This window comes from Schistocerca cancellata, chromosome 5, assembly GCF_023864275.1.
Source record: "Schistocerca cancellata isolate TAMUIC-IGC-003103 chromosome 5, iqSchCanc2.1, whole genome shotgun sequence".
In the NCBI taxonomy this organism is placed as follows: domain Eukaryota; kingdom Metazoa; phylum Arthropoda; class Insecta; order Orthoptera; family Acrididae; genus Schistocerca; species Schistocerca cancellata.
The window spans coordinates 378,816,412-378,829,899 of NC_064630.1; the positions used below are offsets into that span (position 1 = coordinate 378,816,412).

General features: G+C 45.7%; 1 protein-coding gene across 1 annotated transcript in view; it reads left to right on the forward strand.

Annotated features, from left to right (window-relative positions):
• Positions 1-1,093: 1,093 nt before the first annotated feature.
• LOC126188551 (uncharacterized) overlaps positions 1,094-13,488 on the forward strand; it is a gene marked incomplete at its 5' end in the record, with an annotated part of 39,825 nt that continues 27,430 nt past the window's right edge. The window contains 2 exons of the mRNA XM_049930151.1: positions 1,094-1,288; positions 10,573-10,837. Coding sequence (XP_049786108.1) covers positions 1,094-1,288; positions 10,573-10,837 — 460 coding nt within the window. The remainder of the gene's footprint in view (positions 1,289-10,572; positions 10,838-13,488) is intronic.

Sequence of the window (13,488 nt, forward strand, 5' to 3'; positions counted from 1 at the left end):
CCACTGGAGGCGGGCTGCACGATGTTGGGGCGTGAGCGGAAGACGGCCTAACGGTGTGCGGGACCGTAGCCCAGCTTCATGGAGACGGTTGCGAATGGTCCTCGCCGATACCCCAGGAGCAACAGTGTCCCTAATTTGCTGGGAAGTGGCGGTGCGGACCCCTACGGCACTGCGTAGGATCCTACGGTCTTGGCGTGCATCCGTGCGTCGCTGTGGTCCGGTCCCAGGTCGACGGGCACGTGCACCTTCCGCCGACCACTGGCGACAACATCGATGTACTGTGGAGACCTCACGCGCCACGTGTTGAGCAATTCGGCGGTACGTCCACCCGGCCTCCCGCATGCCCACTATACGCCCTCGCTCAAAGTCCGTCAACTGCACATACGGTTCACGTCCACGCTGTCGCGGCATGCTACCAGTGTTAAAGACTGTGATGGAGCTCCGTATGCGACGGCAAACTGGCTGACACTGACGGCGGCGGTGCACAAATGCTGCGCAGCTAGCGCCATTCGACGGCCAACACCGCGGTTCCTGGTGTGTCCGCTGTGCCGTGCGTGTGATCATTGCTTGTACAGCCCTCTCGCAGTGTCCGGAGCAAGTATGGTGGGTCTGACACACCGGTGTCAATGTGCTTCTTTTTTCCATTTCCAGGAGTGTAGCAAATGCGCTAGACAAGTGGTGTGTTATACGGGCGTTGTCGACTGCAGCGCCGTATGGTGCCAGTTTACGTATCTTTGTATTTGAATACGTATGCCTATACCAGTTACTTTGGCGCTTCAGTGCATATGGTGTTTTGCAATCCTGAATAATATCAACCTGCTTTCAGGAAAAAGTGTTGGATTACCTATTGAATAACACTTTGATTTTGAACAGCATATAGTCAGTTTCTGGCCACGAAAACCCACTGTTGATTGCGGTGTGGTGTTGCAGCGCAATGGCGAGGCAGCGCGAGCCGGCGTCGCTGCAGGCCCTGTGCGTGCGGCAGGTGTCGGGCGCGCTGGCGGCGGTGTGCCGGCGGCTGCAGGACTCGCAGGCGCTGCCCGCGGCGCTGGCCGAGGCGCGCCGGCTGCGCGGCTGGCTGTGCGCGCAGCTGGCCGGCCCGGTGCGCACGCTGCTGCTCGAGGACACGGTGCGCCAGCTGGCCGAGCCGCTGCTCGCCGTCGCGCTGCTGCTCGGGCCCGACGTGCCGCGGCTGCGCGCCCACCTCTGCTGCTACTACGGCTGCCGCGGCCAGAGCGAGCTGCTGCGGCTGCTCGCCGAGCGCGGCGCCGGACTCCGCGAGCTCGAGGTACCGCTCCACTCGCTGTAGCTTGCCGCTACGGATTACAAGCTGTTTCTGATGCTCTCGGACCAGGAGACACAACTGTTCTTACAAAACACTAAATTCAGTAACTTTCGAAACCACGTGTCCTCAGAATCTTCCGCGGTGGCACCTCTGAATAAAATCTTCTCAGTTTTCAAGCTGCGTACATTCGAATAAGAGTCTTGAGTATTCGATGGCTATCAGCGAAGGCACGTAACGGTCTCCGTCTCCTCATACTCCTCTCTGGTCGAACATGGGGATTAGACACTTCCACTATCCTACATACCTATAAGTCCCCCATCCGCCCCGTCATAACATAACTATGTTATCCCCACCCCGCTTGGATCTCCCCACCTACTACAAATTCCTCCAAATCCTTTGAGCGCCTTGCACTCCGCCTCACTTATCGCATCTGTCTCCCATCCCCCATGAGGATCCTTCATGATCTCTTCCTCTTCCTAGAACGAATACAGATCCTATATGTATCCCGAAAACTGGATCCTCGCCCATCCTTTGGTTTCCCCCATCCTCTCCCACCCTAGCCCACTGCCGTGGCTGTACCACAGTGTCCCACCTGGTCTCCATCTCCACACGCTCCATACCTTCGCCCAAGGTGGCTTCGGCCAACTCCCCCTCCCAGATGATGTCCTTGTCCCTTCCATATACCCCTCCTACCAGATCTAATCCTTCCTTCTTCCCCCCCTCCACAGGGCTATCTCCCTCTCCCCCTTCCCTTCTTCCTCCTTTTCCCCTGCCGAACACTTTCTTTTTCCTTCCCCACCCCCTGGACTTCCAGATCCTTTCCTTCTCCCTTCCACTGCCCCCCCCTCCTACCCCCTCCTGGTTTCTCCCTACCGTCTCTCCCCCCCCCCTTTTCTTCCCCCCTACTCCTTTCACTTGGTGGTACGTCCCCTTCTGTGCACTGATTTTTAACGTTTTCGTTGTGGTGTCAGTGTTACTCCAGTGCCGTGTGCAGTGCTACGTTCCGCGAGCACTAGCAGTGTCGCCAGCATCATTCATTTGTGTTCCCACTGTGGTGTTTCTTTGTTTTCGTGTCGCCTCACAATGTTCATTCTTTGCATGTGTGTGTGGCTCTCGTCTATGTTGTTTTTAAATCTACCGTTTATACTCATCTACTTTTGTTCTTGTTTATTCATCACTTTATACCATTCTATGTTATGTGTTATTTTCTCATTTGACTTTTTTTTTTTCGTGTAACTCTCGTGGCTGAAGAGCGGCGTATTGTGCTGCTGCCAGCCCGCCCCATTTTGGGGAGTGAAATAACAATAAAGAAAAAAAATGACTATCTCTGGCATTGTCGTGAGGAGTAAAACCACTGACTGCCAGGACTTACACGGCTTTCCGCCTATATAGCCATGAGTGCGGCCTCTGGCACCAATGAAATAGGGTTGAAACGATCTGTGCACGAAAGGTGTGTTGGGTAGTCAAAGCAGCTACAGCCCACTGCAGAACTGAGTGGCGTCATGTGGCGGGAGGGGCCAGCGTCACGTGTGAAACTGCCTCACTCGCTTCCCTGCCAGTGTCAAGCATCTGTCCTTGCTTCCTTTTTATATCCAAATTACTCCCTCACACCCTACTAAATGTGTACCCTATGTCTCTGTTAAAATGCTTGCTGTTGATCCTAACCTCTACTGTCTCTTGTACTGGGTGGTTATAATTAAACTTTCGGTATTTAACACGTTATAACACGGAAACTAATCACCATACAAGTACCAAACTTGGTAGCATTAATGTCCAGCTAACGAGGTGCACGATTTCCAGGCGTCACATGCCACCATCCAGTTCCAACTATGGCCACCAGGTGCCGTGATCAGTCATCGTGATCCACAGCTTCACACACCTGACCAGTCGCAGTGCACTTGTTGATGTGTCAACATGAGCTTGGACGAAAGGAGCAGGGCATTATTAGTGAAGCTCTATTATCAAAACAACAATAATGTTGCAGCTGCACGTCGAGAATATCGCCGGCTGAAAGGATTACGGAAGGGTCCTCTTTCTCCACCTGCTGTGCAGAGCATGATGAAGTTCAAATCAACTGGAGAACTGGGCGTCGCTCTGGGAAGAGACCGATGACTGGTTGCACCACAGGTGGTTGATGAAATCGCTGTTGCTGATTGTCAGGCAGTGCAAATGCTGTGTCACAACATAACAGTTGAACATCCCGTGGTCCACAGTACACAAGGTGCTTACAACCATTCTCAGATTATATCCATACAAGAGCCACATCATACAGCATCCTGCACCGCAGGACGCACAACGACAGGTTGACTTCTTTCTCCACTTTCTCACAAGGATTGAAGTTGACGATAGCTGGTCCTGGACCGTCCTATGGATGGACAAAGTTCCTTTTTCTCTGATGGGTGAGGTGAACATCCAGAATTGCTGAGTGTGAGGATCTTCACCTCCATTCACTGTGCATGAAGTTCCTCTGTATGGTGAACTTGTCACCGTATGGTGTAGCTTCACACCTACGTTAATCATTGGCCCATTCCTTTTTTGACAGGTTGGCGCTCAAGGACCAAAGACGTCCAGTGTGACTGGCCAGTGTTACTATGATATGCTTTGCCAGCATGTCGTACCCACTCTACAAGAGAGAGGTGCATTGAACTCAACGGTTTTCATGCAAGATGGGGCCCCACTGCAAATCGCTTATGAAGTTCACACGCTTCTCCAAAAAACATTTGGAAATGATCGAATCATCAGACGATCATTTCCAAATGCTTGGCTGGCATGATCAACTGGTTTCACTCCCGCAATTTCTGGTTGTGGGGTTACCTGAGAGACAGGGTTTACCATGTGAACATTCACACATGTGCTGATCTGAAGCTCAGTAAATCAAGGGAGGTAGCCAGCATATCTATGGACATAATTCGTTCTGCTGTGCAGAATGCAATCCTGCGCTTTCATCTCTTCTGGGCACTGATGGGAGCCATATTGAGCCCCTTTTTGTAGCAGTATCGGTACTGGTATGCAGTGGTATGATGTACTGTAGCAACACATTGAAAGAGTATCAATTGAATTGATTCTGCATTATTTCTCTTCCCCATATACTTATCATTAATGGTACCAAATTTGATCCTCGTACAGTCATCAGTTTCTGTGTTATAACAATGTGTTAAACAGGATAGATTTAATCATAATGACCCAGTATAATGGAATCGCAGTATATTGACGCGTGAGCAAACATTCTCGTTCTTTCAAATTATATTTTGTGTCCATTTTCCAGGCAGTGCTCACCTATGGCCGACTTGTCATGCTCCCTTTGTTTAATATATCGCTTGTGCTCAGTACAACGCTCACCTTCTGCAAATGTCGTTTTGGTCCTCTTTGATTGGTGCCAGAGGCGGGAATCGTGGCTGTATAGGCGGAAAACCGTGTTAGTTTCTCCTGACGACAATGGCGGAGATAGCCATCGAAAGCTCAAGAATTTTATTCGAATTGACGCATATCAATAAATGAGAAGATTTTATTCACCCAGTACCATATTGCTCAGAGAGCTGTGCTGTTACAGGGTGTCCAGTGAAGGAGTCCAAGGTTTTAAAATTAAATATCTCGAAAACTAATATCGATAGACAAGTGTACCAAGGGATATGTTTAATGTGAAAGTTATAATAATGTTTTACAGAACTTTCGAAGTACAGAGTCCACCAGAAAAATGTATACAGACTTTAAGGAACGAAAAGTATTACGGTTTTATTCTACATGTAATAATTGCTCACTCACGTTGTACAACATTCAGTTTAGCACTTAGATGTTGATGAAGATGAGATGGAATGATTAGAACAACACAACACTCAGTCCCTGAGTAAAGAAAATCTCCAGTCAACCTGGAAATTGAGCTAAGGATTCCATGATCTAGATGCAGCGACCCTAAAACTTGAGTGCAGGCTGAAGACTGTTGCCTTGTAGTGGGACAATGTTGTGCACTATAGACTGTGCAGTGTAAGGCAGTTGCTGTGTGGTAGAGCTGTACTACAGTCATGCCACGAGATGTTTTCTAACAGGGGGGAGAGTGTCCGAGTAAGGGGAAAGTGCAGTGTGTGCATGCACAGCGCGGATTATGAAATCCTTGCAGCAAACATCTTCCTGTTGTTGGAGCTTGCACTAACGTGACACTGGCAGAGACATGCATTCTTATCGTGAGCTGTTACCTGCCGATGTGTACACTTTGAGTGTTCTCGTTCTACTTCCATACCACATATCATGGGACCGTAATCTTCATGCACCATAGCTTCAGGGAATGCTCTTTATAATCAGGCATATGTGATTACATGCAGTGTCATTATATTGGTGTTGGAAGACGCAAACGAGAAATCAAAAATAGTATTAAAAGTTTGCTTGAGAAGGTTGCAGGAATTGCTAGCTATAGAAATAGTGCATGTTACAAATACTTCCCAAGACTTCTCTGTTTCAGAAAAGATGGTGAAAGAAGAGAACAAAATGTTATATTTAGGTAATATTGATGAACAGGCTGTCAAGAGACACACAAATTCCATGTGAGGCTTGCTATTTATTTCGAATTTTCAGTACTGCAGAAAGTGACATGCTACATTTTTTACACCTTTCCTTCTGACAGTGCACTGTCAGGCTTGTTTAGCTTTGGTTGATCGTTTGTTTATTTGGCTATATGTTTACTGGTACTCTAGTGAGAACCTACTGACTTTGTGAATGTTTGCATTTGTCGAATTATCATCGATCATATTGACGTAACTTGTTAATATAACTGTTCACAGACTCACTAGCTGTAGCTTACAACTTACATGTTTGTGCATGGGCTTCAGATGTCGAACTGCACCTCCCATACAGTGATCGTACACAGTGCAGCCCCCACTACTACTGTTATCGCCTCCCCTATCGCACCATCTGTGCACATGTGGGCCAAGCTACACTGAAGAGCCAAAAAAACTGGTACACCTGCCTAATATTGTGTAGGGCCCCTGCGAGCATGCAAAAGTGCTACAACATGACGTGGCATGGACTCCACTAATGTCTGAAGTAGTGCTGAAGGGAACTGACACTATGAATCCTGCAGGGCTGTCCACAAATCCGTAAGAGTACGAGGGGATGATCTCTTCTGAACTGCATGTTGCAAGGCATCCCAGATATGCTCAATAACGCTTATTTCTGGGGAGTTTGGTGGTCAGCGGAAGTGTTTAAACTCAGAAGAGTGTTCCTGAAGCCACTCTGTAGCAATTCTGAACGTTTGGGGTGTCGCATTGTCCTGCTGGAATTGCCCAAGTCGGTCGGAATGCGCACTGGACATGAATGAACGCAAGTGATCAGACAGGATGCTTACATACATGTCACCTGTCAGAGTAGTATCTAGACGTATCAGCAGTCCCATATCACTCCAACTGCCCACACGTGCCCCACATCATTACAGAGCCTCCACCAGCTTGAACAGTCCACTGCTACATGCAGGGTCCTTGGATTCATGAGGTTGTCTCCATACCCGTACTCGTCCATCTGCTCGATACAACTTGAAACGAGACTCATCTGACCAGGCAGCATGTTTCTCATTATCAACAGTCCAAAGCCGATGTTCACAGGACTAGGTGTGGTGAGAAGCTTTGTGTCATGAAGTCGTCAAGGATACATGAGTGGGCCTTCTGCTCTGAAAGCCCATATCGATGTTGTTTTGTTGAATGGTATGCACCCTGACACTTGTTGATGGCACAGCATTGAAACCTGCAGCAAATAGCGGCAGGGTTGCTCTATTCTCATGTTGAACTACTCTTCAATCATCATTGGTCACGTTCTAGCAGGATCTTATTCCGACATGGAGTGATGTCGGTGATTTAATGTTTCTCCAGATTGCTGGTATTCAAGGTACACTCATGACATGATCATACAGGAAAATTCCCACTTCTTTGCTATTTCAGAGATATTGTGTGCCATCGCTCGTGCACAGACTATAACACCACGTTGAAACCCACTTAAATCTTCATAAAGTGCCATTGTAGCAGCAGTAACTGATCTAACAACTGTGCCAGACATTTGTTGTCTTGTACAGTGTGGTCCATTGATCGTGACCTGGCCAAATATCTCACAAAATAAGCGTCAAACGAAAAAACTACAAAGAACGAAACTTGTCTAGTTTGAAAGGGGAAACCAGATGGCGCTATGGTTGGCCCGGTAGATGGCGCTGCCATAGATCAAACGGGTATCAACTGCGTTTTTTAAATAGGAACCCCCCATTTTTATTACATATTCGTGTAGTAGGTAAAGAAATATGAATGTTTTAGTTGGACCATTTTTTTCGCTTTGTGGTAGATGGCGCTGTAATAGTCACAAACATACAGCTCGCAATTTTAGATGAACAGTTGGTAACAGGTAGGTTCTTTAATTTAAAATACAGAACATAGGTACGATTGGACATTTTATTTCGGTTGTTCTAATGTGATACATGTACCTATGTGACCTTTTCATTTCTGAGAACGCATGTTGTTACAGCATGATTACCTGTAAATACCACATTAATGCAATAAATGCTCAAAATGATGTCCCTCAACCTCAGTGCATATGGCAATACGTATCACGACATTCCTCTCAACAGCGAGTAGTTCGCCTTCCGTAATGTTTGCACATGCCCAGACAATGTGCTGACGCATGTTGTCAGGTGTTGTTGGTGGATCATGATAGCAGATACCCTACAACTTTCTCCACAGAAAGAAATCTGGGGACGTCAGATCCGGTGAACGTGCTGGCCATGGTATGGTGCTTCGAAGACCAATCCACTTGTCATGAAATATGCTATTCAATACCACTTCAATCGCACACGAGCTATGTTCCGGACATCCATCATGTTGGAAGTACATCACCATTCTCTCATGCAGTGAAGCATCTTGTAGTAACATCGGTAGAACATTACGTATGAAATCAGCATACATTGCACCATATAGATTGCCATCGATAAAGTGGGGGTCAATTATCCTTCCTTCCATAATGTCGCACCATACATTAACCTGCCTGATGTTCCACTTGTCACAGCCATCGTGGATTTTCCGTTGCCCAGTAGTGCATATGACGCCGCGTTACGTTACCATTGATGCTTCGTCGCTAAATAGAAAACGTGCAAAAGATCTGCCATCGTCCCATAATTTCTCTTGTGCCCAGTGGCAGAACTGTACACGACATTCAAAGTCATCGCCATGCAATTCCTGGTACATAGAAATATGGTACGAGCACAATCGATGTTGATGTAGCATTCTCAACACAGACGTTTTTGAGATTCCCGATTCTCGCGCAATTTGTCTGCTACTGATGTGTGGATTAGCCGCGACAGCAGCTAAAACACCTACTTGGGCATCATCATTTGTTGCAGGTCGTGGTTGACATTTCACATTTGGCTGAACACTTCCTGTTTCCTTAAATAACGTAACTATCCAGCGAACGGTCTGAACACTTGGATGATGTCGTCCACGATACCGAGCAGCATAAACAGCACCCTCCTGTTGGGCATTTTGATCACAATATCCATACCTCAACACGATATCGACCTTTCCCGCAATTGAAAAACAGTCCATTTTAACACGGGTAATGTATCACGAAGCAAATACCTGCGGAATGTTACGTGATACCATGTACTTATACGCTTATGACTATTACAGTGCCATCTATCACAAAGCGAAAAAAGAGGTCCAACTAGAACATTCATATTTCTTTACGTACTACACGAATATGTAATAAAAATGGGGGGTTCCTATTTAAAAAAACGCAGTTGATATCCGTTTGACCTATGGCCGCGCCATCTAGCGGGCCAACCATAGCACCATCTGGTTTCCCACTTAAAGCTTGACGAGTTTCGTTGTATGTAGTTTTTTCGTTTAATGCTTATTTCGTGAGATATTTGGCCCGATCACTATCAATGGACCACCCTGTGTAGGCGTTGCCAACTTCAGCGCCGTATTCTGCCTGTTTACATATCTGTGTATTTGAATATGGATTCCTATACCAGTTTCTTTGGCACTTCAGTGTATTTTATGCGCACTGTACATCGCTGGTAGCTGATACTGCAGTGTTGGCGCCAAATGACACACTGTAGTCTGCGGTGACTTGTGCTGGCGCTTGCGGACTCACTAAAGTGTGCATCATTTACCACGGTGGCCGAGTTTAGGTTCGTTCTGCGCATCTGACGTCACAAAATACAGTCAGCCAATGAACAGAGAACGACGTTGCCAGAGCTCGACTGCAGTGCAGAGCACGGACGAGTGTCTTCAGTTTTAGAAACGTTCGGTCATAAATAAAGTAATTGAACAAAAGCAATGTCTTGATAGCAGACTTTCTTTTATAGAAAGTTTGGAAAAAGCATTCTTTATACCAATTGCTTCATATTCTATTAACTAATTAAACCAAACAAGCATAAGCCTCCTAATTCAGGCGATAACAAGGAAAGGAGTTTGTATCGTTCTCACTAACCGCTTTTTCGCAATAAAGAACAGCAGTAATTGCTTATTTCCAATTGTACTTCGACGAAACGTGAGTAATTCATAATCATACCAACAGTGTTTGTCGGTGTTTTGCATTATTTTAAAGTCCTCCGCGAGGTCTATTGAATGACGAGCTGCGTTAGCGTAATGGTTAAAATATTTGATTAACAGACAAAAGGTTTTGGGTTCAAACCTTGTTCGGTGCTTAGTATTTTCTTTATTTAAAAACGATATCAAAGTGTCCTACTTCGTGAATTTTATTCGTTTGAATGTAATTTTTTTAAATTTCTAGTGACAACTAAAATCGACCGTACAGAAGGTGTACGCAATGGACTTTTACCTCTGCAAACACTTCAAAATTTCGTGCAATGTTTTACTACATCTAATGCTGCACAATAACTCCGTTGAACATCGAAACAAAATTAAGTCATTTTAGGGGGGGGGGGGGGGGGGGGGAAGGTATCAGTCAAGAAGATGTGTAAAAATCAAAGTTTTGGGCCAAACAGGTTTTTGTGAAATCGAATGATAAAGTGTGTCAAAGAAGTCGAAACACCGTGCGTCTGCACAGGCGAGCAGTGCAGTGATGACAAAATCGCGTACAGCGCGGAATGCGGGGAGCACGTCTCTGTAGCAGCGAAAGGGTTAGTTAATGCGGCCGTGGTGGCTTTACTTCATAAACTGCGCGCTCCCCCCTAGTTTGGCGCTGCTTCTCTTGGCGCGTGCAACTGGAAACGCAGCAATCTCCCGCGTCTGGGCTGGCATGCGCGAACTGGCAAGATAAAAGAATTGAACTACAGTGTGTTTGTTGCCCTCGACCAGCTGACGCGGCCGTCGCTGCTGCGGCTCGACCTGGCGCGGCTGACGGCGGCGCTGGGCCAGATGTCGCGGCTGCGCGAGCTGCGGCTGGCCAAGGTGGCGTGCGACGGCGTGCTGGAGGCGGTGGGCGGCTCGTGCCCGCTGCTCGCGCTGCTCGACGTGCGCGGCTCGCGCCTCGTCACCGACGCGGGCGTGCGCTCGCTGCTCGTGCAGCGCGCCCACATCACCGACAAGCTCATCTGCGACGACTTCCCGCCCAAGGCCAAAGGTACTGCGCGCGCCCGGCACGCGGGACTCTGACGAGCGGCGAGTTACCACTCTACCGTAGGAACTGCAAAACGAGATTACAATGATTACCATGCGTGCAGAGGCAGTCCAGCATTCTTCTTCCTGCACTCCGCAGACAAATAGTTTAGGAAGAATCCCTAGTGTGTGGCAGTGTGCGAGTTGTGCTTTTACCAGTGGGGGAGGGGGGGGGGGGGGGATGTCTTAGGGGGTGGTATAATTATGTATGTTACTAGCTTGGACCGTGGTGTTACCCATGGATAAACAGTTATTTATAAATAGATGTTAATGCCGAAACTCACTATTCACGCGTATGCACTATCAGAAAAGCCACTTTGTGAGATGTTTTAGTAAACCTTCAAATTTAGATCTCTCCTGAGTTGATCAGGTACCATCATGTCTCAGTTTTTCAAAGAGATGGACAAGAGAACTGTGACTTTCAAGAAAAGCTCGAAAAGCATTACATGAGGAAGCAACCCAACGTACGCGATAAATATGGCCTAGTTTTAATAGCTGCAAGGATAATTCTTGTGAAACACTTTGTAGTAGTCTGATTTTTGGGACTTCGAGAAAACACAGAATGTAAGGAATCTAAAAAAAACCTTTATATGGTATACATCTGCTACATCATTCATAACATCGTGGACAGCTAATTTCATTTTGTGGTTCATACAATGAACAACAGTTAAATACTTAAGCAAATGACTACGCGGTAGAGCGGCTACGCCTTTGTAAGGTGCAAGCATTGTTGAGCCACCATCTGTTGCGACACCTACAAAGTGGTTTTTTAGTTCATCATTTGTAATGCCATACTTTTCAAGATCTGCTAACAGTGTGCTGAAAATGCATTCTCCTGTCCCACTTTCTCATTCAACAATGTCAAAAAAATAATCGCAAGCAACTCCCTCAAAGGACAAACGTATATATATTATTAACCAAGTTTTATTGGAAACCGTCGTACTTTCGTCCATCATGATACAAGCTCGCAAGTAAACGGATGACGCACCTTAGACGAAAGCAACAATGACAACATGTTAATGATGATTTAGTTCTAAACGTTTTGAAATGCTTAACTACTACATGCATGGAGAGCTGCATCAAATCAGTCTCTGGACTGAAGACAACAACAATAACTACTAGATAACACTTTTTCAAAATTAATAAGCAAACATATTAATAGTATTAATAGTATTAATAGTGAGACTCTATTAAAAACTTTCAGTGTTCGGCTCCACAAATTTAAATTATATGTAAAGTTTTACTCCAGTGCGTGGGAAACAAACATGCCAGGTTGGGATGCATCAACTAAAACCAGAGGAGGCGATGGTCTGATGCAGAGAGGGGGAAATCCCCCCCCCCCATCCCCCCCTGCAAATCGCACACTGGTGTGTGGTAGAATCGGAAGTAGCCTCTCCTGTACACTTCATAGCTTCATAGTTAAGCACAGTACACAAGTACAGGGCGGCCATAAAAAAAAATGTAAATTAGTTACAAACTACGGCGTGCACACATTTTATTCAACATCTAAACGTCACTACGGATATTCGGATTTAAGTTATGACAACGGAAAATGCTATATATACTTTCAGTAATGAAATATTAAATGCTCTGAGCAACCGGAAGTCACCCGTTGGGATTTTTTGTTATCTATCAAAGGCTTTTGATTGTGTAAATCGTGGAATACTTCTAGATAAGCTCAAGTACTGTGGTATGAAAGGGCCAGTGCTCAAATGGTTTAAATCATACCTAACTGGAAGAGTGCAGAAAGCTGAAATAAACAGTTCACATAATATGCAAAAAACTGGTGATTTCTCAAACTGGGGAACAACCAAGGACGGGGTGCCGCAAGGTTCGGTCTTGGGTCCTCTGCTGTTCTTAATATATATTAATGACTTGCCATTCCGTATTCACGAAGATGCAAAGCTGGTACTTTTTGCTGATGATACAAGTATAGCGATCACACCCGACAGACAAGAATTAACTGGTGAAATTGTAAACGATGTTTTTCAGAAAATCATTAAGTGGTTCTCTGCAAATGGGCTCTCATTAAACTTTGACAAAACATAGTATATACAGTTCCACACAGTAAATGGAATGACCCTATTAATAAATATAGACTTCGATCAGAAATCGGTAGCTAAGGTAGAATATTCAAAATTTCTAGGTGTGTGTATTAATGAGAGGTTGAACTGGAAAAAAACACACTGAGGATCTGCTGAAACGTTTGAGTTCAGCTACTTATGCTATTAGGGTCATTGCAAATTTTGGCGATATACATCTCAGTAAATTAGCTTACCATGCCTAGTTTCATTCTCTGCTATCGTATGGCATCATTTTCTGGGGTAACTCATCATTGAGTAAAAGAGTGTTCATTGCACAAAAGCATGTAATCAGAATAATTGGTGGAGCTCATCCAAGATCATCCTGCAGACACTTATTTAAAGAGCTAGAAATCTTCACTGTAGCCTCACAATATATACATTCACTTATGAAATTTGTTATTGACAATCTGAATGAATTCAAAAGTAATAGTAGTGTACATGGCTACAACACTAGGAGAAAGGATGTTCTTCACTACTCAAGGTTAAATCTAACTTTGGCTCAGAAGGGGGTAAATTATGCTGCCACAAAAGT